General features: G+C 41.0%; 1 protein-coding gene across 13 annotated transcripts in view; it reads left to right on the top strand.

Moving 5' to 3' along the window:
* The window catches only part of Rbfox1 (RNA binding fox-1 homolog 1), a 1,640,850-nt gene that overhangs the window by 1,031,927 nt on the left and 581,173 nt on the right, over positions 1-27,750 (top strand). For all 13 annotated transcript variants that reach the window (XM_029470804.1, XM_029470798.1, XM_029470790.1 and 10 more), the window contains one exon: positions 6,365-6,406. In XM_029470804.1, coding sequence (XP_029326664.1) covers positions 6,380-6,406 — 27 coding nt within the window. In that variant the 5' untranslated portion in view covers positions 6,365-6,379. The remainder of the gene's footprint in view (positions 1-6,364; positions 6,407-27,750) is intronic.

Genomic DNA, 27,750 nt, shown 5'->3' on the forward strand with positions numbered 1-27,750 from the left:
GCAAATAAGTTGACTCTTCCATGACTGATGGGTGTCCACCATCATGGGTAGTAGTTGAACATAAGAGATATACAATGCATAGAATTAGGCTGAAGACCTGAAATAGGATTTTATTGCCAGGATATGGATAGAACAAGCAAAGCCTTGAAGGATAATCAAAACAAACAAACAAACAAACAAACAAACAAACAGGCAAAATCAAATAAGCAAACAAAGAGCAAACTGTGATACCTCAAGAGAAAACCCTTCTCTCACCCCACAGACTTTTTCTTTAGCAGCCTCGTTGAAAAGGCAAAGTTTTTTATATTACTTTTTTATTTACGTGACTATGGTTGAATTCTGCCTTTAGTAAGTTACATAGCAAAAATATTATGGTATAGATTCACCTTGCATGGCATAGGCCAGCTTCATCTTGTCAGACCTTTGTTATTTTTTTAGACAGAACATAAAGTTTCTAGTCCTGGTATATAGCATTGTATTTTATTAGTAAAGATGAAAGCTAGCTTTAGCACTGAAGAGTAAGAAATAAAACAAACTTCTGCTTTTAGAGTTCTGATATGAAGGTGCCACCTGTCATAGAGAATAAGTTGAGAACTGTACAACAGCATGAAGAAAAACACATTAGCAGCTTTCCCTATATCCTATATTACCTGTTTAATTGTATGTTCCTCATTTAGAATTGTGGTCTATTTATTGGAAGTTAATTTTTTGTATTACGTATGAGGTTTGGGGTCAGAATACACACACACACACACATTCAATTATTCTAACATGCTATGTTTGGTGTATATTACTTTTCTTCCTTTATTGGCACTGGTGCCTGGAATAGCACCGTTTGTTTCTCAGGGTATCACTGTAAGGGTTATGATAGCTGCATATCTCCCAGTCTACAGATGATCAGTTCTTCACCACTTCACATGAATGTTGGAACCCTAACCCCCACTTCAGTTTTCTTGATTACTATGATTATCCACCCTGTTTATATACAACAACCATCAGCTATGTTTGCTTAATTTCATCTCACTAGCCATGGGGGAATACAGGCCCATTTCCTTCTCTTTCCACACTGTCTTCTCTTTGTGTTTAGCTGACAGGATAGAAAAGGTACATAAAAAGCTCCCAGAAACGTCATTTCTTAAATTGACATCCATTAAGCATATTTCAACAATCTCAAAAGCAGCAGACTTGGGATTTATTTATTTATTTATTTATTTATTTATTTATTTATTTATTTTCTTTCTCTTTATGTGCTTGTTCTGCTCTGGGAGAATATATGGTGCCTGGGTGTAGTATCTGCAGAAACCAGAAGATGGTGTTCGATTGCAGAGCGAGCTGTTGTTGCAGGCAGTTGTGAGGCACCTGACATGGGTTGGGGAACATTACGTAATCGCCAACCACCTCTCCAGCCCCTAGACTGTATTTATACTTATTTTTATGAGAAACTTCAGTCTTTCTATCTGTCTTCCTCCATTTTGTTTCCTGTCCCCTGTAGATTATCTCTGCTCTTTGGAAGGCTTACTTCCTGTAGCAAAGGTTTGAGAGTGGGTCTGTTAGCAATGAAAACTTTTAGTTGCTTTCATATTTTACCTTTGTTTGTTTACATTGCTAAAGATGGAATGGAGGGCCTCACACTGCCAGGCAAGAATTCTACCACTGAGCCACAACCCAGGACTTTCCTTGAATTTAAGCTGTGGATAAGAAGTTATTTCAGCAATCAAAAGTGGGGCTTTCCTAGAGTTTCTTTGTTTTTGTCTTTATTTTTAGATTTTTAAAATGTTCATTTTAATATTTGTATGTGCACGGTGTGTGTGTGTGTGTGTGTGCGTGTGCGTGTGCGTGTGTGTGTTTACATGAAGCTGGATGCCCACTGCAGCCAGAAGAGAACAATGGATTTGGTGGAGCTTGAGTTATAAGCAGTTCTGAATGAGCAAAGGTGGGACCAGAGAGCCATGTCCACCAGAAGGGCAGCAAGCTGTGTGAGCCATTCCAACCCTTGTTTCTATGGCTATCATTGCTTAAGTGAAAACATTGTATTTATTTGTACTCTTACTTCCTTGTACAATTAAATCATTTGCCTATGTATGTTTCAAAGGTTTTTTTATAAGCTCCCCGAAATTCCTTTTGTGTGTGAGTGAGTATTTGACTGTGGTGTATGTGAGTGTAAGAGTGTGTTAGTGTGTGTATGTGTGTGTATGTATGTGTGTGAGTGTGTGTGTATGTGTCTGAGTGTGCAGCTGTGTACATATGTCTATGAGTGTATACGTATGTATGTGGGTGTTTGAGTGTGCATGTGTGTGTGAGTGTGTGATGAGTGTTTATGTGTGTGTATGAGTATGTCTATATGTGCATGTATGAGTGTGTGTGAGTGTGTGTGGGAAACTCATTAAAATAAAATTTAAAGCTGTAACACATAAGCTAAAGCTCTATAAGGGAAAAAAGAAAACAAAATATTGTGAGACAAAACCTTCCCAAAATGCCACTGATTTCATTTTGTGTTGGCCATCTAATGCTTGGCATGGGGCCTTCTCTTAGGTGTGGTTTGTATACCCAGTAAGACTCCGTGGAGAAAACTAATCTTTTCTTGCCAGTGGTTATCAATGAATATAGGTTATGGTTAGGGGTTGGGGCATATCTGTTCTCTCTCAGCACTGGGACCACATCTGGCTTAGACCTGTACAAGCAGCGAGCATGCTGCCACAGGCTCTGTGAGTTCCTATGTAGATTCTCACCAGTGAGCCCTTACCTCTGCCCAACTTCCAGCAATTTTGTCATGATTTTTTGGGGTGGGGATGGGCTTCTTTTAATTTAACTCCTTGGAAAGTAGCAATCTTCTTGAACTCATGGGTTTATATCTTTTCCCACGTATGATTTGGCTGTTGAATCATTCATTTTTCTGCTCTAAGCAGACAGAGTATATTCATTACTTTTCTGTTGCTGTCATAAAATATCCAGACAAAAACAAGTTAAAGAAGAAAGGATTTAGTTTGACTTACATTTCCAGAAGGAATGGAGTCCTTCATGGCAGGAAGACATGGAAGGCACAGCATGACCCAACAAATCCCATTTCAAGCACAGACCAGAAACAGAAAGACCAGGAAAGAGGGACCCGGCTTAAAGCTCTCCCCAAGTTATGTACTTCTTCCAGCAACACTTCACACTCAAAGGCTCTGTAACTTTCCCAAACAGCACCACTCTCTGGGGACTAAGTATTTGAACATCTGATGACGTTTCATGGAATGATAAGAAAAGCAAGGAGGAGGGAGTGTATGGTACCTCTTAAGAGGACAGCATTTCAAGTCATGAAGGTTTCCCCATGACTCGTGCTGGACTGAGCCTGGGATTACCCAGAAGGAGACAGTAGTGTGAGGGGATGGTGGGGGGAGGAGCAGGGGGGGGGACCAGAAAGATAAAAGGAAGGTTCTCTACTTTCTGAGGTTAAAATTCCTCAAGATAAACTCTGGGAACTTCTCCTGGGACTTGGCGTCTGTAGGTGAGCACTTATGGCTGAGTTCTCCTGGGACTTGGCTGTCCATGATTACTGCTGTCAATCATTACTGAGTTCTGGGCTCTCTTGGCTCAGCTGCTAAGAGATGGTGTGAGGCTGGAGAGTGAGTGTTTTAGGCTCAGTCCTTGGTTCCAATTCTACTTACACCTTCCTCTCCTATTCTCTGTTTGCTGTTCAGTGAGAACCCCCATCTGGATAGCAGTCACCGCCACTCCTTACCCTCCTACACCATGTATCTTTTCTGACTGTGGATTTTCCTCTCTTTCTTCTTAAGGATTACAGAGATATAATCTAAAGTGCCCACTTCAAGTACATTTGAATGTACGATTTTCTATTTATTTATGTAGCTAAACTCCTTTACTTTTTGATAATTTGGAAAATCTCTTCCCAATACTTTCTTCCTTACATATCCTCTTTAATGGCCAATTGAACTGTATTTTTACAGAAAATAGGATCCATAACATTTGTACATTTTGTAGCCTTTTTCTCATAAACTAAAGTGGGTTTTCGGTACAGTTCCCACATCAGTTTTTAGAACTGTGGTTTATTGTTGATTTTTCTATTGCCACATATTATAGTTTTCATAAATTTATCTTTCATAAATGGTATTGTGGTTCATTACTACCTATGTATAAGTTAGTCTCCCTCCTTTCTTTCCATCTATTTGTCTCTCTTTCTTATGGTACGAATAGTTGGACCCAGGGTCTAAGCATGAGAAGCAAGCACTTCACATCAGTTGGGTGGTAACTTGCCTAATACTAAATGCACACAACCTAGGTTTGATTTCCCAACACCACAGACACTGAGCCTGGTGTTGCACAGCTGTGCTCTCAGCCCTCAGGAGGTAGGTGCAAGAGGATCAACAGCTCAGAATCATCCTTGGCCACAGAGCTGGTTCAAGGACAGCCTGGGATATGTGAGACTCAACAACAACAACAAAGCAAACACAATCAAAAGAGATCTTCTCAGAGGCAATTCTAGGTGAAATGACCTACAACAGTATTCTAGTCTATCTCTAGCTATAGACTTGAATCTCTGGTCTATCCTAAGCAAACATCCTTATTTTTGCTTTAGAAAAAGTAAAATGAAACTTTCACTACAAAACACATAAAATATACATCAAGAGTTGGTTGCCAAAGCTTCTCATCCTTCAGTGAAGTTTCAAGAAACTCCCAGAACCCTGTCAAGGGCTGAGAATTACAAGATTTTACAGTGCTTTAAAGGAAAATAGCAAGAGACAATAGAACCTGTCAATAACGCAGAACTTAGTTCCATTTTTGCCATTTACATTGAATGCTCATCCATCAATCTTTGTCTGTGTTATAGGACCATCCAAACCTGGTTTTCTAAGATGCATCCCTCTCTATCTTTGACCTCTGTGTAACCAGCTAAATCCAAATACCTCACTGGCTATCCCCTGCTAATGCATCCTGCTCTGCCTGTTTGGGTAACAAATCATATGGTCACTCTAATAAAGCCTCTCTGGATGATAAGAAAAGCACATTGGTAAGGCACAAATCACCGGGCAGTGTTTGAAAGGGGGACTACTAAGACTTCATTCTTGCGGTGGTGATGGATACCAAATTGTGAGCAGACTTTTTTCTGTTATAAGCCTTGGCCTCAGATTCTCCCCCATGTGGTCTGTCTAACAACCATCCCCAGTCTTTCTTACTTCCATCTGGCTAGGATGGACCATCAAACCCCATCTGTTATTCCAGTATCTCAGAGGCTGAAGTAGAAGGATCACGAGTGGGAGCCTTGTTTGGGTGATATAATATGCTCAAGGCAAGACAACTTAGTGATATTCATCTCAAAATAATGAGAGAAGAGAAGGCTAGAGTATAATTTAGAGGTGAAGCACTGCTTACCATACATGAAACTCCAAGGTGAGACGTCAGCACCACACACAAACAAAATTAGTAATTAAGAAAGAACTCATTAAATGCAAGCTGATTTCCAAGACATGAAAATGATATTGTCATCACTTGACATTAGGGAAAACATTGCTTTGGCTATTGTCTTCTCATATACAACCTAAGACAGCCTTAAGGAAGTCTGTTCTCCTATCAAACAGGACTGGAGGAATCTGTGGACAAAGAAGGCAACCCTCTTTCTTTCCCTGCACCTCCGAACTATTCCCTTAAGAATACTGCTCCCCTTTGCTGGCTACTTATGTATTGTGCAATGCAGAATGATAGTGAACAACCTACCGTCTGAACCTAGTGAAAAATTATCAGTATTAATGCCTGGTCTCTTTTTGAGTCCATTCATCAATACTATCAATTTTCTTCTGTTTTCCTCTTATCTTTTCCCACATATGAGTATATGTGATATGTTTATATGTGCTTGTGTGAAAACACCTGTGTGTGTCGATGCACATATGTGCTTACATGATTGCATATGTCTGGGCATCCCTGTGTGTGGAGAAGCACATGTGTGCTTGTATGTTTGCATATATGTGATCATTCCTATATGTGAAGATGCACATGTGTGTGTGTGTGTGTGTGTGTGTGTGTGTGTGTGTAGGCCAGATCAGAAATGTTCCTCAACCTTCTACCTTGTTTTAATTTTTTATACTTTATAGTCTATTGTATGTGCACATACATATATGTATATGTGGACAAGCCATGGCATACCTTAGGTCACTTGTCAAAGTTGGTCTTCTCCTCTCGCCATGTGGGTTCCAGCTTCTGACTTGAAGGCAAGTGCCTTTATCCACTGAGCCATCTCACCTCAATATGTGCAGCCAGTATTTATGTAGGTTCCAGGGGTCCTGTTCAGCTGCTTCCCAAGTCCCTGACTGTATGCTGCTGCTCAATAGAACCTTCTGACAATCTCTCCCTTTTCTCTTTTCTGCAGGTTTTGAGGCAACAGATGAATTGTGAAAGAGAGCAGCTGAGGGTAGGTGTGACCTGCTTGTAACAGGCTTTCTGCTTCCTATTTCTGTCTAATAAGCAAAGTTTCTCTTGTCTCTTTCAAGACCTGGAGTCTAAATAACAGGCTTCATCTCAAGATGGGTAGAGTTGGCGATATTTATCCCAGCTAATTTCATATTGATCTATCTGGTAAATACAGTAGATCTTCTTTTGAAGTGCCATTATAGTATATATGGATTTTTTGATTTAGATTTGGCGATAAATACTTCTCCTGTGGAATTTGCTTGACATCACTAGACTCGTTTTATGTACAACATGTGGTCTAAGTAATCACGAAGGTCAAGAGTATACCTTGCTGCTCTCTTGATGTGAGATCCTTGCTGTTTGTTGAGCGGCTAAAATGCACTTTTACAATGGACTAGAGTTAGTAAGCAACACTTATATCAAGGGATTTGTTTTTAAGGAGAATTTGAATTATCCATAGATTTTGGATCTTGTTATCATTTGTATACATGGGTGACAAAGCCAGAGTGCTAAACGTGATAAGTTATTCCCTTACTTACAAGCAAGTTCCCAGATGTAAGTGTGTCAGATGGATGAAAGTTTTTCTTGAAAATGAGTTGTTTTTTTTCTGGAGACTCCGTTCCCCCATCACCATGTCTTGGTGTGACATCCTTATTGTCATTAGCTTGTGTGGAGTTTTATAAAATGTCTGGATTCCCTACCTCTGTGTGTCCTTATTTGGGGAGAGAATTTAAGGTTATAACTGACCACTCTTGATGTCACTGCTGGGGACCTACCATTTTCACTAAACTATGTGACTTAACTGTGTGTTTTTAGATTGCTATGAAAATTAAGAGTCTGTGGCTTTTCAAAATATAGCAGTACTTGAGGAGGAGGCCTGGGGACCATGATGCCCCAAAGTGTTTGAGAAGAATAATACAGTAAATGAATATAATGCCTTTGTGCACTGGTAGTTGTATTTAAGGACATTTGCTAAGCTGTAATCTCCAGGTGGCCAGGACTCCTGGTGTTCTTTCTATTTTCCAGTTGCCTTTGTTATCTGGTTTGTTCAATCCTAGAGCAAACAAACAATGAATCCACCTGTGTGAAACTGAGCTGGTGGCCTGAGCTTTCTTTTCTTGTTATGCTTATGTGATTTATAAAATGTCCCACCCAGGTCTCTATTAATGTTTCATCTCAGTCCACATTTACTCTAGCATTAATGCCATTTCCACATGTGACAGCCACCAAGACATTTGTTGGTTGAGGGTGTAGTTCTCCTGCACGTGTGAAGTATTCCATGGCATAAACTAAAGGTGATAGCACATAGCTATGATTCTAGCACTCTAGAGGTAGAGGTGAAAAAAGCAAAAACTAAGGATATCCTTGGCTACAAATGACTACAAGCAAGTTTGAGGCTACCTTGGACCCCCTGAGACACTGTTTCCATTTTTATTTAAAAGATATTTGCTTTAAGTTTTAAGGAACTCTCCCATTGCTTTCTCTCTGCAACCTGAATGACTGGTTTGTACTAGTAAATAACGTATTGGGATTTCTGCTTTTTCTCTCCTGTATGGTTGAGCAGGATGGCCAGAAGTAGATCAGGGCTAGATAGAGCGCAATGGTTGCTTATTTCTCCAGGAGGCTTTGATACAGTCCTCAGAATTCACACAGCCCTGAGTTCTCTTTTGCAAATGATGTTGCTTTGGAAAATAGAGGGTGCAAAGGACAAGGAAAGACTTATCTGCAATTTGAGGGGTTCTTAATTTGATGAAGACATTGTCCATAGGTGCAGTTTAGAAGCAAGGATGGCATCTTCATTACCCCTTCAGTGGATCATTTGGTTGGGATTCATGTGGGTTTCAGGAGTGACCTGGGTCTCAAGTCCACCTACACCACCACAGACAGTGGCTTTACTTGAGGTTATTGTTTGAACTCTGGATTTATAATTTTAAACTAATTTGTGTTTTAAATCCACATATACCACTTTGCCATTGATAAGATGAACTTGACACAGCTCAGTTTTGACACCAGTGAGAATGTATCAATGTTTTCTTTTTCCATTTGACTCAGGGAACATCCTCCCTGTTAAAACTGTGAGGTGTCTCATTGTTTTATGTACTGGGTCCTAGTGTGAGTGTGTATGTGTTCATGTAAAAGCCAGCAAATGGCCATGGCTGCCCTCCCTCCAGTATCATGTGTCTTGCTTTCTTACCACCAGTTTGATGCTTATCAAGTAGGCTAGGCTGGCTGGCCAGCAACTCCTGGGGGTCTTGTCTTTGCCTCCTAAGCATCAGGATTACAAATCTGACACAACATACTGTTTTTTGAATCTGGATTTGAGGGATCAAACTAGGGTCATCACGCTTGCAAAGCCTAATAATTGGACCTCCTTTTTTAAAGTCAGCATCTCAGCTTGTAGCTCAAGCTGGCCCCAAATTTATTTTGGACACCAGGCTAGCCTTGAACATTTGCTAGTCTCATTGCCTCTGCCTCAGCACTGCTAGAACTTACAGGTCTGGGTCACCATACCCTGATCTCAATTTTGACAAATCAATCTTATGGGTGGACATTTTTCTCTATCTTGTCCAATGGCACTCATTGCCCCTCTAACTCTTTATTATGGCTGGAGAAATTCGATACATTTCTGCTGTATCCCATCTCTTCCTTACTTTCCTGCTCTTCTGCTCCTCTTCCTCCCACCTCTCCCCCTCTTCCTGTTCTTTTCTCTTTCTCCTCCCCACTTTTCCCTACTTCTCTTTCCTCTCCTCCTCCCCTTCCTCTTCTATCTCCTCTTCTTCCCCCTTTCTTCTCCTCGCTCTCCCTCTCTTTCTTTCTGTCTCTCTTCCTCATCTTCTCCCTCCTTCCTCACTCTCCTTCCTTTTTTGTCATTATACAGAATCAATCCACTCTCCACTTTTTTTTTAATAAACATTGTACTTCCTAGGCCTCTGGGTCAGTTTCACTCTAACCCTCTCAGATACAAGAAACCCTAGTAACCTCAGCCTTTATTTCGAGGGGCTGCAAATTATCATCGAAAAGGAGATACCGGTTACTGAATACACTAAAACTTACCTTCTCCACTGGATCCTGGGAAGTCCATAAGATCCTGAGAAGTATGTGCCACACTGAATTTGTAACATAGTATTTCTCAGCCTGTGGGATACAATTTTCAGAGAACTGAACACCAAGTCTTTCAGAAAGGGTGAATCATTTAGAGAAAAAGTTATTCCTTTTCCAAGTCTCTCTCAATCCTTTTTATGTCGATGAGGAAGTCCTAGTTTAAACTAAAAGAGATTTAACAAGGCTGTAACACTTTCTAAGCTTTCTTTATAACAGAGTGGGGCATGTGCCTCAGGCTTAAAGCCTGCAGCAGCCTGAGCATCTATGCAGACTTCAAAAGCGTTGTTTGCAAAATGGAGCAGTCAAGAATTAGGGGCCTAGAGCTAGACCCAGTGCTCTAATTATAAATCTTGAATGGTTTGTGAATTTATGACACTGTGCATGGTATTTGAATATGCTGTACTTGCAGCTCCTTGTATGACCCATTGGAGACAATAATTGTTCATATTTTATAAGCTTTATCTATGTATGTGTGTGTATGAATACATGCACAGGTTTGCTTATGTCTAGATTTCTTCTCTCTTGTATATGACTGAGTACTTGACAGAAAGGAACCTAAGGTAGGATTTATTTTGGCTGATGAGACACATCCCTGGTAACAGGCAAAGCATTATAGCAGAGTTTGCTGTGTGACCTGCTATTACATTCAGGTGTATCAGAAAGCAGAGAGTTCTCCAGCTGGGAGTAGAGCTGGCCTAGAGCTCTCAAGCCCTAGCTCCCAGCAACACATATCCTGGAACCAGGCTCAACCTATTAAAGGTTCTGCTTCTTCTGAGACCAGCACCAGCAGCTGAGGACCACGTGCTGGAGCCAATGGAGCCATTCAACAGCCTGTGTGTGTGCAACGTCTTAATGCAGTAAGGTGTTTAAGCAAGTACTTGAATAGGAAACATTTTTAATCATTGTTAAATTTCAGTATCTCTGGTTTTTTTCCATAGACTTTATTTGCAGTTAGTGATATTGGGTTTCTGTTTGCAGTGGCAATGCCAGGTTTCCTTGGCAAATGCAGCCATTGAGGTTAAGAATGAGTTGCTTTCAAGATAAACACGAGCTGCACATTGTTACCTATGGCCCAGAGTTATGACAAAACCGGTGGTGGTTGAATGCAAATGGCTGAAGTTTGAGAAACAGGGAAATCAGAGTGCCAGCCTTGTGAAAGATGTCGTACAACCTACCTACATTATCAATATTTAATTTGCCAGTTAGAAGCCAGTCTCTCATTTCTGCAAGATACAAGAGTGATGTGGCTTGCAGAAATGCAAATTGCTAATGATCTTCTTGGCTTAAATCCATTGCCTTCATCCAGGCATCAGAGAATGAATCTTGCAGCCTGCCTGGAATTGAGCTATCAGGAGGGGAGGCTTTCACCTCACCCTCTCCCTCTTTCACCATCCACACATGCCTCCCTTATTCTTAGGGGAGCAGAGCAGGAACTATAAAACCCCATGACTCCTTCCAAATCTATATTTTCCTGACTGTAGTTTCTAAGTAGTTCATTGTCGGAAAGCCTGCCTCCATCCAGTTATTTATTCAGGAAATATTTTTGAGTGTGAACCAGATGCCAGTCACTGTCTGCACAGCAGAGATGTAATGCTGTAATAAAACCGATACATTTCTCAAAGTCTGATACCCTGCAGGCTAGCGAGAAAAGACACACATTTGTCAAAAACTCCCTCCAACATACCTATGAAACTGGCAAGTATCATATAAGTCCATGCTACACAGAGAGGGACAGGTAGGGGAATCTTATGGTACTGACCTCCACTTATCAAACTTGGTAGATTAATGTGTAGTATAGTGGCCAGTACCTTTAGAAGACATGTTAGTGGGGCACAATGTCCCAGGCTGTGACTGCTGTGTATGAGTTTACCTTTCTCCTCACCCGCTGTGGTGTCTGCTTGCCAACAGTCAGTTGTATGTGTTCCCAGGGCTGCCTCTGCCAGCTGCGCTTGTTATTGTAATTACATTATTTAGTGCAATATTATGTAAACTGATGAAAAATGAGCACAGTAAGAAAAAGAGCTGTTTCTATGAAAACGGAGTTAAATGCTTTGGAAACACTCTATGAAAGCAAGCCTCAAAGATTAGTTCAATTAACTATGGGCCAGAGGACTGGAGAGTACGGGGCGGGCGAGGGAGGAAGGGAGGGGGCAGAAGTCTGAAGATAGTCTGCAGCCAGAATGTCTCTGAGATGTGTTTATGTTCTGATTCTACACGGAGCAAAAACAGAATAGATGAGAGGCCTGTGGATATAAGTCCATGGTAAAGCACTGGACTTTCAAGTGTGAGGTTCTGAGCTGGATCTCAGGTGTCAGGATGGAACACTGTAGTTTGGATGCTCAAAAGAGGACCCCGTAAGCATAGTGGCCAGACAATCTAGCTCAACTGATGAAATGCAAGCTCATGGGGTATCCTGTCTTAAAGGAAATAGAGAACATTACTAAGTATGACACCTTTGGGCCATCACATGAATGCATGAATATGTGTGTGTGTGTGTGTGTGTGTGTGTATGCATATGTACACATATGCTCCAGCCTATATTCAAACACACACATACACACATGCATAAATGAAGAAGTGATGAAAAGTTTGCCATCACAAAGACAGTGAGTGGGGTTGAAAATACTTGAAGACCAGAGTATGACTGTAGTAGTCTAGTGCAGGCTACAGAGTCACTGTGGCAACTATACAGCAATGCCACTGAATAGGAAGGCAATTCCAAAGAGAATTGTTGAGGCTGTGTTTCAATAAAATTTTATTTATAAGAAAAAAACCACGAGTCACTGTTGGATGCTCTGTGGAGATAGAATTGATATTGAGGTTTGTAGATAAAGGCTATTGAAGGTTTTCCACCTACAGGAAAACCCTACAAAGAAAAGGCCTTAAATTTCTGTGTAAGATCCACAAATTGAATGCGAATTACTAAGTTTATATTTTAAAAAAAGGTTGAAGATATTTCTGTATTGCTTAATAAATAATACCTTCCTTTAAAGAACTTTTAGGGAGCCATTTTCTCCCATTTCCACACAGCAAGCTGGGACAAGGCTTGAAACACAGAACTGAGCTTGCTTTAATATTGAAGCCCCGATAAACTCAATACTTCATCAGTCTCCAAGAGAAGAAGAAATTGATCCCACATGACTTTAGATCTTCCATTCAGCACTTTGTGAGACTTCACAAGGAGGGTGACATCTGTCACCTATGTGTACTTCCGCCTGAAATCATCAAAGTGTTAAATGACAGTAATTATTACATTCATCACATATAGGTACATTTCATTTCTCTCATATCTCTCTTTGTATAGCATGTATATGTGAACATGGACACACATGTGGATCATGTGGAGTTCAGAGGGCAACTTTAGGGAGTAGAATACTTATTTCTACCATGGCTTCTAAGGATCCATCATGAGGTATCAGGCTGAAATTGCATGAGCTTTTAGACACTGAGACATTTTGCCCTTGTAGATGTTCTTTACAAATCTTTGATTGCTTTATTCTTTAGATTTTCCTGTCTTCTGGAATTGTTTTCTGCCTCGCCCCTGCCCTACCAATTTTTGACATTAACATCCAAAGTCTGACAGAAGCCAGACTTTAGTGGCTAGCTCAGATGCCAGCAGAAATGAGGGGCAGTTGTGGATTTGCAGCAAGGACATAGAGAGCACAGATCTGAGATTTGTACTGTCATTATCCCTACCTCTATACAGATATGATATGCTTCTACATGTGCATGTATGTGCATGAATGTGTACATGTATGCATACATATGTACATACGTATGCACACACACACACACACACACACACACACACACACACACACCTGGCAAAGATCTGCTTGCTTCAGTATTACCCAACTAATTATCCCATCTTTGTGGGTTTCTCCAAGCAGAAGGGGTTTGTCCATATATAATGAGCTCTCTTCTTCCAGAAACATCTTACATTCCATGTAGCTGCAGCGGGTCATCTTTAAAGACAGCAACACCCCCCCCCCGACACACACACACACACACACTGCAACTAGGTATCCATAAACATGTGCAAATGTCTAAAATAAAAAGGCTGCCTTCACAGAACCTTGCATTCTGTACCCCTCTTTCTACATCTTATCTTTTGCCTGGCTTTGGCTGGAACATTAACTGAATAGTACAAAAGATTGGATGGAGAAACCTAGGAATGAGTGACAGATTTTAATTTTCTCGTCTTCATTGTGAACCACAAATAAACGACCACCCTGGAGCTACCTTCTCTCATCTTCGGTGGTCAATTCTGTGACTGACACGTGCTCGTTGGTCTAGTCTTCTTTTCATCAGTTTCTGCTTCTTTGAGCCTTTGTGGTCATTTTCACACTAATATCCTAGGAATAGTCCAAAGTAACCTCAGCCCTGTTACCCCTCACACTCATCTCGGCCCCTCCTTCCAGGCGTCATAGACCTTCCAAGAGCAAACCTGTCATGTTTCTTATTGTTAAATCCACATCCAAAAGCTCCAAACAAAATGGCTAACAATGTTGACATTTCACTTTGTCGTGGATCTCTTCATTTCATTGCCTGATGCTTCGTGAGAACTTGTCTTCCTTGCTGTCCCTCAGAGTTCTGAATGCCATTCTCCTTGGGAGGAAAAAGATCCTTGCCAGGGCAGGAGATGGAAGGGCAGTGGTACTACCCCTACTTTGAGGAAAGAAAATGAGACACTGGGTTTCAGTGGGATTGGTGCCAGTAGACGTAGGAATATTAGCTTAGCCAACAGGGACTCAGCTTTCTTAGTCAAGGCATGCACCCCATTTTGCACTAGTGCACTTGGTTAAGCTTGGGGCCTCTACCTGCGTAGGTGCTTCACAAACACTCTCCTCCAAAACAGAAAGGAGTTGATTCCTTTCTACTTGGTGTCTTCCCTTTATGATAAGTTTCCATGTAATTGTGTCCTAGAGCCTATCTGGGAAAGAGAGGTAAGGGATAAATCCTGTCTGAACCAGTTTGGGGTACATGTACAATAAGGCAAGTTGTGTCATCTAGTGAACTTTTAGGAGTTATACACCTATTTACCGTTTTATGCCTATGTCTAATTGGACATGCATATGTTTAAGATCAGATGTGTACATACAGTGGGGAAAGGCTTGCATAATCCAAGTCTGTCCATCAAAACCAAGAATTACTTTATGCTATGCCTCTTAGCAACCACACCTCCTTCTCCTGGACCCCATAAAGAGAAACCCTAAGTAGTAAGTAAACACGAGTCCTCAGTGAAGGGGCCCAGTACCCAACGTCCAGTGCCCAGTGTCGTATATGTGATCTGTTCTAGTGTCCAACTCCTGAATATTTTTCTTTACTCTTTTGCCATTTTGGGTATGGCATCTTTGTGTCTTCAGTTCTTGAAGACCACCCCCAGCCCCCCCCCCAAAAAAACTGGAAATAGAGTGACCATTTCTAGTAATCTAATGAATGACACAGAAAATCAACATAGTTTTTCCTGATTGTTTAGGAGAACCCCACTGTGGCCCTCAGACAATCTGGGAAAGCAAAGCCCCTTGCATTTCTTTATGGCCTGGGGTCACTCTTATTTACATTAGGCTGATTTTGTACATGAATAAGATGTGCATCAAGCACTGCGGCCAGCCTAATAGTTTCTTCCTTGATTGCTGTGATAAGAAGCAACTTAGAGGAGAAATAGTTTATCTTATCTTATAGACTCAGGGGAGTCAAGGCCTTAAAACAGCTTGTCATATCAAAATCAGAAACAAACCAATAAATCTATATTTGTACTCTCATACAGTCCAGGACCCAAACTCAGGAACAGAGCCCCACAAGTAGACTGAGTCTTCCCATGGACACAATCAAAACCATACCCACAACAATCATCCACAGGCCAACCTACTCTAGACTATCCTTCACTAAGACTTGTTTCCCATGTGATTTTAGATTATGTTAAGTTTGATCATTAACACTTTTCTACCTGAGATGAACAGCACCATATTGTCCATTTAGGGTCACTTTAACTCCCCATTATGCACAGCTTTTGAAGGAAGATAAATTATGGGCCCATCTCTAGCTGATGGATGGGGATATAGTCAAGGCAGACCAATCAGATTCTTGCTCCTCAGCAGTTGGATATTGGGTATAGTGATACAAAATAGGAAAGAGGCAGTAGTATTGAAAAGCAGGAGTAGCTTCATTTCTGTGGCAATCCCTTGTAAAAGTAAAGGAAGAGGGAATTCCCAGGGCTGCAGCCTAGATCCTCTCTGATTCCTCTCTTTATGTATTTAAACCTGATTATCCATCCATCCATCCCTTGAGCTACTGCACATCTTTGAGTGATCTCTTTTTCTGCTGAAGTTAGTAAGAACCCATTCCTTTTTTCCTGTGATCAAAGAATCCCTACTGATACACTGGGGAGACATGCAAAGTTGGAGAATTGCAGAGCTGAGAGTTTGGGGGAAGGTTGCTAAAAGCTGACTCTTCATCACATCCTGCAATGCTTCTGTGATACCTCTGGGCATTGCCAGTGCCTTCTGGTGTTGGCAGCAGGGAGGATAGAGCTATGGTTGATGCTATGCACAAGATAGGGAGATTTGTCTATCCTGATACACTTCCCTGGCAACAAGCTATCATCTCACAGCCTATACAGTGACTTGTCAACACTTATCCAACTCTCCAGTGGGGTGTTCATGAGTCCTGAAGGATGGAGACTAAAGACTAATTTCAGGGTCCTTGAAGTACTGTTGTTCTCTTGTGCAAGTCCAAAAATGTGTCTGGCTATTGTGACAACCCATGTCTTCAAAAATAATAGTTGGACTATATGAGATTGTCACATGGAACTCTGAGAAATTAGTCCTTCTTAGATGACCACCTTAGCACCTTAGATGTTGGTAAAAAGCACTATTTTCTGAGCTGGACCCTGACTTTGGGGACTCACTAGAAATGGACCAAGAATACATTGATTCCTAAGCTGCTTCTGAGGTGCCATATTGAGCATGAGAATGGAGAATATTGATTTTAAAACTCACCAGGTGAAGTATTTTGATGTTTTTAGCATCACTCTGTAGATATTGGATTTTCATGCTGCTATGGGCAGAGCTGTGTCTCCCTGGGTTGGTTACACTTATGTCATTGTGACCTAAACACTTGACACACATAACTTTAAAAAGCAAGGGTTTGTTTTCATTTTTTAAAGAAGAATTTTTGCCCATCATGGAGCGGGAGGCATGACACAACTTAGTCATGCTGCATGTGTATACACTAGAGATTCCTTATATGAGAATCGGCCACTGAAAAGAAGGTGTGTTCATAGCCAGGCCTAGCTGTAACCTTCAAATAATCACTCCTAATGACCTACCTTTCACAGCCAAGTTCCACCCCCTATAGCTTCCCACAGTCTTTAAAATAGCACAACTGATTGTACACTGCATATCTGAAACATGAGCTTGTCAGAGCATTCTAGTCTTAACCGTGGTACTTCCTGAAAGTCATATGGTAATGGCCAAACTTCCAATATTCCAGAATACTATGGTTTTTGGAGACAAGAGTCTGTAGAGGTGACTAAAGTGCGCACATATGGATGTGACCTAGTGCAGTGTGACTGGTATGGGCAAAGATGATTAGGGCATAGGTAAACACAAACACATACACACACAAACACACACACTGAACACACACATGCACAGAGACAGAGACAGAGGCAGAGAGGGAAAGACAGAGAGACAGACTGACTGACAGAGACAGAGAAATGGGAGTGATGACCATGATGTGAGCATAGCACAGAGAGAGAGAGGTCCTTGGAAACCATTCCTTATATCTCCATTCATTCTTTCTATTTTCAGAATATGAAGAAATAGTTTCTTCTGTTCATATCCCAGTGGTGTTTCTTTATGGCTGTCCTAGAAAACCCATATTTGGTCTTGTGAAGGTGTTAAACTGAAAACAAAAACATATAAAACCAAATAACAAATCTCAATGCTTTATAGTTTGTTATTCTATGTTTTGCTATACCACATACCATATTGCTTTTTTGCCAAGAATTTTAAAACATCTATGGGTAATAGGTCACGTCTCTGTCCCTTTGTCTCAACTGCTTTTAAAAATATATGCACTCTTGAAGGCAAAAGTTATTAGTTGGCTCCTAGCATTTAACCCCAGCTTCCAACAAGTTATGTGGAGAGTGGATGAAGGGAGCTTTATGTGAGTGATAGGCTTGTGGACACTCCTCAGGAAGGTCTACTCTACATGGAGATTCATTTATAGTCATTCCTAAATGAGAAAGTATGTGGTGTTTGGAAGTCAATATCCTAGTGTTTAATATTGGAACATTGGTTTCCAACTTGAGAATTCTACACCTATACAACTGTCTTATATAAGAAGTAGATTTTACCCTGAGGTCCACTCAGGAATAATCTGAGGTGACCAGATCATGTTTTTATCACTTGCCCATGGTGCCTTGAGGTTGACATTTGGCCTGATGAGATCCAGGGGCATCTGCCCACCAGTGTCATCACTTCAATACAGGCATCTGCTTTCTATGCATCACCCTGATTGAGACATGCACCTGTTCCCTGCACCTACTTCTGGGGCAGAGTTTGCTGAGATCAAAATCGGGCCCGTCTTGTCTTTGTTCATCAACAAACAAGGGATTACATGACAAATCAATTGGAAAATACTTGCCTTATAAGCAATAGGGCCCATGTTTTATTTTCCAGGATCCAGTTTTTAAAAGGCTATGTGTGGGAATGCTTGTGTGTAAGCCCAACAATGTTGAAATAGGGACAGGCAGGTCTTTGGAACTCACCTGGGACTCATTGGCAAGTCGGTCTAGCCTCCTTGGCAAGCTCTAGACTAGTTAGAGATCTGTTGCCAAAAAGGAAAAAGAAAAAGAAAAGAAAGAATCAGAAAAAAGAAAAAAGAAGAAAGAACTAACAAGCAAGAATGCCCATAGAAATAGAGATGAGGGCTGGTGAGATGGCTCAGTGGGTAAGAGCACCCGACTGCTCTTCCGAAGGTCCAGAGTTCTAATCCCAGCAACCACATGGTGGCTCACAACCATCCGTAACGAGATCTGGCGCCCTCTTCTGGAGTGTCTGAAGACAGCTACAGTGTACTTACATGTNAAAAAAAAAAAAGAAAAGAAATAGAGATGATAGCGTATATTGGCCTCTGACCCCTACAGGCATGTGATCACACATGCCCACACAACAGCACACACACATACAAATAAATACATAAATTCACAAAATATTAATAGATAAATTAGTACTCATCACTTGTGTTTTATGATGATTTGACATATACATACACCGTGAAATGATTTACTCAAGCTAATTGGCATACACATTACCTTATGTGACTACTATGACATTTAAAAAAAATCTATTCTCTTTTAGGGCAGCAAAATTTGATTTTCAGGTAGTCAGTAATTTATGTTACTGAAATTTTGTGTCCTTCAGTTGCTCTGAAAGTACCATCCTCCTCTCTACTGTGAATTCTTCAGACTCCACGCAGAGGCAAGTCCTGGACAGGCAGCTTCACGGCAGCATGGAGGAAGAGAAGCAGATGGGTGCATAGAGGTCACAAAATGTTTGTCTTCCTGACCTCTGTGTTTTCTCTCATTGTAGGCTGAGTGGTCAATAGTGAATGAATAATAAGCAAATACTAACAAATATCCTTAAACCATTAAAATAGGTCAGTTCACTTGTAGGAGGAAGGAGCAAGGACATTCCTACACTATTCTTGAGTTCTTGAAACACTTGGTGTGAGAACACTAAAACCTGTGGTCATCGGGGCCATGGACCAGAGTAAACATTTTACACATTAATCAGAAGATTCTCTTTATTCTGAACTCACAGAGAAATAAAGTGAGTGATGTATTATTATAAGAACCCTGCCTCGTTGTAGTGCTTCATTTGAGGCCAAATCTGCTTGCTGATTTCACAACTTGTTTTCCAGTTATGGGACATGACTGAGAATCCCCCAGAGTACCTGAGTAGGCCAGGAGGATTGGAGACAGTCAGGGTTGCTGCTAAATGAAGGACGGAGAAGGGTTAGGTGCCTAAACTCAAGCCACATCTTTGCAGAAGCCAACTATCTTCAAGCTGGGACAGCTAGAAATATCTGGCCTGCTTAATTAGCTAGTTAAGGAGCTACAGAAGTGTACCGAGGAGGTTTTGTGCAGTTTCGGGTGCTTGGGTTAATTTCTCTGACAGTTGCCTTCTAAATCCTGTCTTATAAAGAGTAAGGTTTTTTTTGTTTATTTAAAATACAGAGTTTATTTTCCCTTAGAATGTTAGCTGAGGTCTTAGAGGTCTATATGTTCTATTTTAAGATTTATCTGCATCAAGACCATTCCACTGAATGGACATGTAGTTGAAATTGTTTTTCTTTGTATAATAGAATTTTATATAGAAAAGGGATTACCATATAGAGATTTGGCACAAGGACTATGGTAGGCGGGATCAGCGTCAGAACATGTGATCTAACTTCTAAGCCAGTGAGTCAGAGAAGCTTTATCCTTCCAGGTATTTTGAATCCAAAGCATCTATTTGTCTGTCTGTCTGNCTGTCTTTCTAAATATCCATCAGAAGCACGCAGAAAATTGTATACAGAAAGTGAACGGTAAACCACTGCAAAGAGATATGGAAATGTCTCTTTTCCCCTCCAGTAAATAATGAGACCATAGCCACAGGAAACATCTGTTATGAGTTAGCAAGCGAAGCTCTGTAGACCATGCTGGCCTAGAACCCTAGAACTGCCTCTGCCTACTGAGTGCTAAGATTAAAGTTATGGGCTACTATTTTTTGTTGTTGTTGTAGTTTTTTTGGTTTGGTTTTTTTGAGACAGGGTTTCTCTATATAGCCCTGGCTGTCCTGGAACTCACCTTGTAGACCAGGCTGGCAGTTGGGCTACTATCGAGAAGGGGTGGGCTCAGGCTCCTGAGAGACTCAGGCATGCACGAGGATGGATGTGGAGATTCCTTTGTTAACCTTTCGCTTTCCCAGCCTGTGGCAGACCCTGACAGGTGTCACTGCAGTCTTTCTCCAAAGCAGAAGGTCAGCTTGAAAATGGAAAGTGGTGCTGGACCTGTTGTCATATAATCCCAGCTATTTGAACCATTGAGGCAGGAGGATCATAAGTTCAAAGATAGCCTGTGCAACTTGGAAAATTGTGTCTCAAAATAGAAAGTAAAATGTGTTGAGGATATAACCAGGGCACTGTTCTGTGGGGTTCTGTAATCACAACACACCCTTGGATGGTATAGGTCCCACTCAGATACAAGGAAACCAGCTATGTTGAACGTATTTATATTTACCCTGGCATCGTTTCTCATTTACAGGCTTCTTTAAAAGCATGGAAGCTCTCTTGGATAGAAAACCTGAGGACAGGATTTTTTAAACATTGCTTGCCTAGGATACAACCCATGCAAGCATAGATGAACACATACTTGAAAGTCTTCTGCTGATAACAACATGGAGATTTAATATTTTTTTTTTGCCAATCCTTATACTGTTATTTTCAGTGGCATTGCAACCTTAGTCATGATTTCATGTATGTTTTAACAACTTTACACCAAAGGCATGGTTTTTTATAGATGTATGAATTAAATATCCTGCTCTTTTCAAGTTAGCTGAGTTAACATTTAAGTGGTTCTGATTAACCTGGCTGTGTTCATTTTCTTCTAAACATGCGACTGCAGAACCATCTCCTTTTGCATGAACTGATGTGGGAGTACAGCCCTAGGAAATATAATTTTCTAAATAGCTAAGAGCACTGTTCCCAGTGTGTTCACTTGAAACTGAATATGTAAGATTCAGCCTCCCTGCCTTGCTTAGCACTCAGGTGCTACAGAGTAGAACCAAACTATCACACTCTGCATTGATGGAAAAAAAAAAAACAGAGCTGATGAAGTGAGGAGGACTGTGAGGGGTATAGGGCAGGGGGACAATGGCTATGAAGGAATGTACAGGGCTTACTTTAGAATTTGGAAAGTGTTGCGTATGGACAGTTTTGTCCAGCACAGCATGTTGTCATGCTGCCCTCTGGCTACATCCAGCAATAAGAGAAATGATTTCTAATAGACAGTGTAAGTCTTTGTGAGCACATCTTCCTGAAAACATGAGGAACAAGGGTCCCATCGGTTAAGATGGACATTCTGGGCACATCACAAGCCTGTTGTGTATGTTGCTTTTCTGCCTTGAGAAGTAATGAGATTTTAGAACTGTACAGTCATTGGGTTACATTGGATCATTGGGTAGAAATGTTTTGATGAGTATATACTATAAGTATGTATCCAAGGTTCATTTCTGTTGCTGTATATTCACATGCAAAACCTACTCAGGGAAGAAAAGGGGTTTTGTTGTTGTTGTTGTTGTTTTGTTTTGTTTTGTTTTTTTGGTTTTTTGCTTACTGTTTCATGTTGTGGTCTACTGCTAAGGGGAAGTTAAGGCAAGAACTCAAACACACAGTCATATAATAGCCACAGTCAAAAGCATAGCGAAACAAATAGATCTTTTGCTGGTAGCTTACCTGTTTTCAGCTAGATTCCTTTCCTTTTATATGGTTCAAGTGTCTACCTAAGGGATGCTTCTGACCACAGTGGAATGGATCAATTAATGATGAAGACATTGCCCCATAAATATGTCCACAGGCCAATCTGATCCAAACAATTGAGGTTTGATTCTCAGATGGTTCTTGCTTTTGCCAACCTGGCAATTGCAACTGACCATTACAGTATGGTTGAGACCATGGACCAAATCTTGGTTCCAAGATTTTTGTAATCTCAAATATTGTAATACAGAAGGCAGTTAGTACATAAATTAGATGTGAATGAGTTCTTATAAGAATTTAAAGAAAGATATAATTATTCTTCCTAGAATCAGCGAATTGGGGTTGTTTAATTCTCCCTAGTTTGATATTTTACCTGAGTTTTCAATCCTTATGTCTAAAAGGCAGTAGATTATATATAACTGAAAAATGTTAATTATCCTATAGCAGACCCTCACTCCCCTGTCCCTTGCACACAGAAACATTAATCTGGACTTCTTCCCTGGTCATCTTTCTCTCCTTCTCTGTACTATCATGCAAATAAAGTGATTAAAACTAGGCAGGAAGGCATATTCCACCTGTACAGTGCCTCTTCACCTCTTTGTGTCCTGTAGAACCACCCCTAGGACGTCACTCCTTTCCATGTCTGCCCTCAGGCACACAGTTGAGATCAACGTGACTGCTCAGCTTCACTCCTACAGCTTCAAGACCATGTTGTCCCCTTTATAGTCTTATTTTCCGTTAGTGAAAACATATATCTGGTATTGCCTGGCAAGGTTCCTGTTACAACTGGAATAATTGTTAGTAATAGCACTTCTTCTCCTTTTTTTTCCATTTTCTATTGGATATTTTCTTTATTTACATTTCAAATATTATCCCCTTTCCTGGTTACCCCCACCTCCCAGAAGCCTCCCATCCCATCCTCCTTCCCCCTGCTTATAAGGGTATTCACTCACCCACCCTCTCCCACCTCCCCACCCTCGATTCCCCTACACTGGGGCATCTGTCAAGCCTTCATAGTAACACCACGTCTTTTCCTCTCGGTCAAGTCTTACTCTGGAGAATAAATCATGATTACCCAACTTCTGTTCTCTCCTTTGCACCAAAAAAAAACCTTTCAAAAACTTAATTAATGCAACTCTCAGTCATCATGTGTCAGCATGTGTATCACCTTTGTCACACTTACCCACACTCAGCTTGCCCGGTTCTCTGGATCGTGGTCTCTGCCTTCTACATTCCCTTTTCTGCTAGGCTTCATTCCATTAGGGTTGCAACATGCTTAGCTTTTTCGTTGTTTGGCTCCTTGGTGTCTCTGCCTTATTATGTACTAAATGCATAGTGGTGAGTATGACTTTTAATTGTTAACACAGTATATTAGTCACTTTTCTGTTGCTGTGATAAAATACAACGCCTAAAGGCAATTTAAGAAAGAGAAAGGTTATTTTGGCTTAAGAGTCCAGAGGGAGAAGAACCCATCGCTGTAGGGCAGCAAAGTAACAGCAGACAACAGGCATCACAGCAGGAACAGGGAGCTGGGGAGTCACATCTTTAATTCTAAACAAGAGATAAATACTTAACTGGAACTGGGGCTGGGGCTGGGGCTTTAAACTCTCAAAGCTCCAGGCTGGAGAGGTGGCTCCAAAGTTAACAGCTCCTCTTTCAGAGGACCCAGGTTCTAGTCTTAGCACCCTTATGACAGCTTACACCTACATGTAACTCCAGTCCCAGGGCATCAGATGCCCTTTTCTTGTCTCTGTGGACACTGTACACATGTAGGGGATATACATACAATACATGCAAAGCACAAAGCACATATGAAGTCAAGGCTCAAACAGGTTTCAGAGCTCATTTCTAGTGATTTACTTTCTCCCACAAGTACACTCCAGAACTTCTTCAAGCAATGGCACCACTGGGACCAAGTCTCGAAGTGCTAGAGCTCATGAATGGTTTCTCTTGGAAACCACCACATTCCATTCTCTGGTATAAAAGGGACAAAGGAAGACTCAATCAACCTTGTTCCATTAGCTGTAAGTCAATGGGTACAATTTATGTACAGGGCAGGCTGGAAAAAATGGAACATGTGCTATATATAAAACTCAATATCATAATTGTCTGACCCCTCAGAAACAATGACAATCCCTGACTGTCACAAAGGCTTAGGGGATGTAATACTGTGGCCACATCCCAACCAGACCTTCTCTAAGACAGGAGAAAATAAGGCTAAGGCTGACAGAACCAAAGACATGGAAAAGTTCTTTAAGCTCTTGCAGAATTAAACTCAACCACTATTTGAAGGAAGCCAATGCAATTCAAGCCGTAAACAGTCTGCACAATCTAGCAAATACACTGTGGGTGTAATACTTGGCATCACATTCCTGGATTTCATGCACCTGTGTGGTCATTTGTTTTCTCATTGGCAGCATCTAGTTTTGTATTGTAAGGAAAGGACCGGTCAGTTTCAGTAGATAACCATATGACCTATAATGCCAAAAAAATTTAGGCCCTTGTTGTTTAAATAAACTTATTAGGAAAACAGTTCTATGGGTTAACTTCGAATTAAAATATGCAAATGTTGGACATGGCACAGCCAAGGCAGACATCAACTTATAGCAACTGATTTTAACTCCAATAGACTGACACAAACTCAAACCAGTCAAAAGCCCAACCTAGATAGAGGAGGGGCCCCCAAGGTACACCCATGTCAGAGAAGCTATTATTGGCAGTTGATGTCTGGGAAGAGCTGCTGGTAGGGCGCTCATCCTCATTGTGTGACTATACATTCATGTGCATATGGACAGTACTTCTTTCACTCAGGAGGTATTAATAACAATTTTAAAAAGAGAATGTGATACTAGGGGAAGCTGTGGTGGGTGGAAATGGGGAGAAGTGGTAGTAGGTGGATGCCTAAATATAAATTCTACAAATGTACAAAACTCTCAAAGAATAGAAAATGTTATTTCAAAAAAAATACCTCCACTCCAACTCCGATAAAAGAATTAATATGTACAGGGGATTCAGAGTAATTGTTTTAAATACTGAAGGCCAAGCAAGGAAGGGTCAACATGAGCTCACAACGGAGAAACTTAGGAAACGGACTACGACCTACAACTGGAGCTACACCAAGATGCTGCAACTGAAATTACTCATGATGAGCAGAAGGTAGAACATTGAATGAGGAAATCCATAAGTGTGAAGACAAAACAGAGCAGCTAAGAGGAGCAGAAAGAGGAAGTGGGAAAGGATTGGAAATCCCGAACATGGATGTTCACACAATGGACATTTCTGAAAATTGAAAAATGTTGCCCCCTAATAATACATAATTATTACAGCAAAAAATAATTGGATTTCTAAGTAAAAGGGAGAGAGAAAATGAGACAGAGAAAAATGTAAAGAAATAAAATATAATTGCTTCTAAATTTGATGAACCCACTAGCCAGATAATATAACACAAAAAACAATACATAATAATAATAATAATAATAATAATAATAATAATAATAATAAACAACTATTTGGGAACATTGTAAAGAATGGCTCAGAGGCCAGGGATGTAGCTCAGTTGGTAGAGTGCTTGCCCAGGGTGCACCCAGCCTGGGGTTTGATCTCAGCACTGGATATGTATCATGTATGGTGCAGCATACCTGCAATCCCAGCACAGGGACAGGGAAACAGGAGGATAAGGAGGGCAAGATCATCCCCAGCTAAATTGCAGGTTCAAAGCCGGCCTGGTATACAAAAGGCCTCATCTGAGAAAACAAAACAATTAAACAAAAGAAGCTCCCGGCCACCAAAATCAAAACAATGGAATAAATCTCCTTTAGAACAGCGCTCACAGTCTGCTCTGAAGCACTGCCTTAAACATGGACAGCTGCTTGCCAGGACGCTTGTCCTGGTAGATACTGTAAGAGCTCCTTGATGCCATACTGAAAGCCCAAGAAAGGGAGAAGGATCTGGAACTGTTGCTGATGGTGTGGCATCATCATCAAAGCAGGGTTGGGGGACTAGAAGGAAGAGGGAGAGAGTACAGATAAGTGGTATACCTATAATTTTTTGCCCAGAAATGCCTTCTGGGTCCTTCAGAGCTTGAGCTCTGGAGAGATGATTTCTCTTAGCAGCTTGTTTCTTGGCTGGATATACCTATCACACTCCTGTGAGGAGAGGTCTGACATGGAGCAAACTGCTTCAATAGGTATCTGTGATCCTTCTCATTGGACTACCCAGAATAAATGATGGTGCACAGACTACAGTGCATCTGACATGATGAATTTTCTTAAGAAAGTCAGAATGGGAATTCCAGCCTTCTGGTAGGTGGCACAGACAGTGCACCTATTAGCACTGAGAGCACACAGAGGCTTGGAGATGAACTAATCTGTGAATAACTATGCCATTTGTAATAGCATAAATAGCAGCTTAATGGGGAGATGGTGCAAAGGAATGAAGTGTTCGCAACCTGTCATCATATTAGCACAGGGATCAAATATGTGACCGAGCTCCTGAGCAAACACTCAGTATCAAGTGTGTCTTCCTGTTATAATTTGTGCTGTGTTAGGAGCATTATACCATATTAGTGACTTTAAAATGTTTTTAAAACAGTATCTCTTGGGTTGACGGAAATGGAATGTTCTTGAGTTGTACGACTATTAGTCATATTAAACTCAGCCTGTTAGCAGCTTTCTCTTGCACTGATACTTAAATGAGGTTTTAATATAAACAAAATGTACTTCTGAAATGTGCTTCCAGCTACAACCAATTTCTCCCAGTCCATTAGCTACTTTGCATTCCTTTTAAGAAACCGAAGCCTGAGCTTTTATTGAAGAACCAAAGTATTTGCTCTACTCATTAATTCGCTGGAGAGAAAGTAAACACAGGGGCCAGGATGCTTCTGTAGTTAGGTTGTGACCCAGCAATCTTGGCATGAACACCACCACCACTAAGACAAGCACACATCCTTTCAAAGTTTGCCTGCCTGTACTTGTCTGTACTTTGTGACTGATGGAAGAGGCTGAACACTCTACTCTTCCTACTTTACCTTTTTGCTTCCTTTGAGTTTTAAGCATCCCAGCTCTTCAGAGAAACAAAGAACAATGATGTCTAGTATCTGGTACCCACCCCACCACACAGAGATTTGTGGTACCCTTGAAGCTGATGTAGGGTTGACATTGAGAAAAAAAACGTAATCCAGGTACAACTGAATTTATCACATGGCAGTAAGCCTTGCCTCTAAGCACTCACATGGACATCCTCATGGAAGGAGTTTGTGAACCTTGTAGATAGCCAGTGGGTTAGAAATGTGCCTTCTCCCATCTGATCTGGGTGGTATTAAACAAAGACATGAATATCATATGCTAAAGAACTGGAGTCTGAAATTAAGGACTCAGCAGGCTGTGCTCGGCCTGGTAGCTCCAGGGGAGGGTCCTGCAGGCTGCTTCTAGCTTCAGATGTTGGCTGTAGTCTTTGGTTTTCCTTAGACCAGGTTCACCTGGATTTGGTCTTTCCTTAGCAACTATGTGGCTCAGTTAAAAGATCTCCTTCATTAAGGACATCAGCCACTATGTCATATCCTAGTGACCACATTATAATTTGATTGCTTTTGTAAAGACCCTGTTTCCAAATGAGGCCAAATTCAGGGACACCGAGAGTTTGAATTTAAGCATATTCTAGAGATTCCACACTTTTAGAAATTGCAGCCTGAGTACTCTGTATATTTATTGTTGACTACAG

Source organism: Mus caroli, chromosome 16 (genome assembly GCF_900094665.2).
Source record: "Mus caroli chromosome 16, CAROLI_EIJ_v1.1, whole genome shotgun sequence".
NCBI classification, from domain to species: Eukaryota; Metazoa; Chordata; class Mammalia; order Rodentia; family Muridae; genus Mus; species Mus caroli.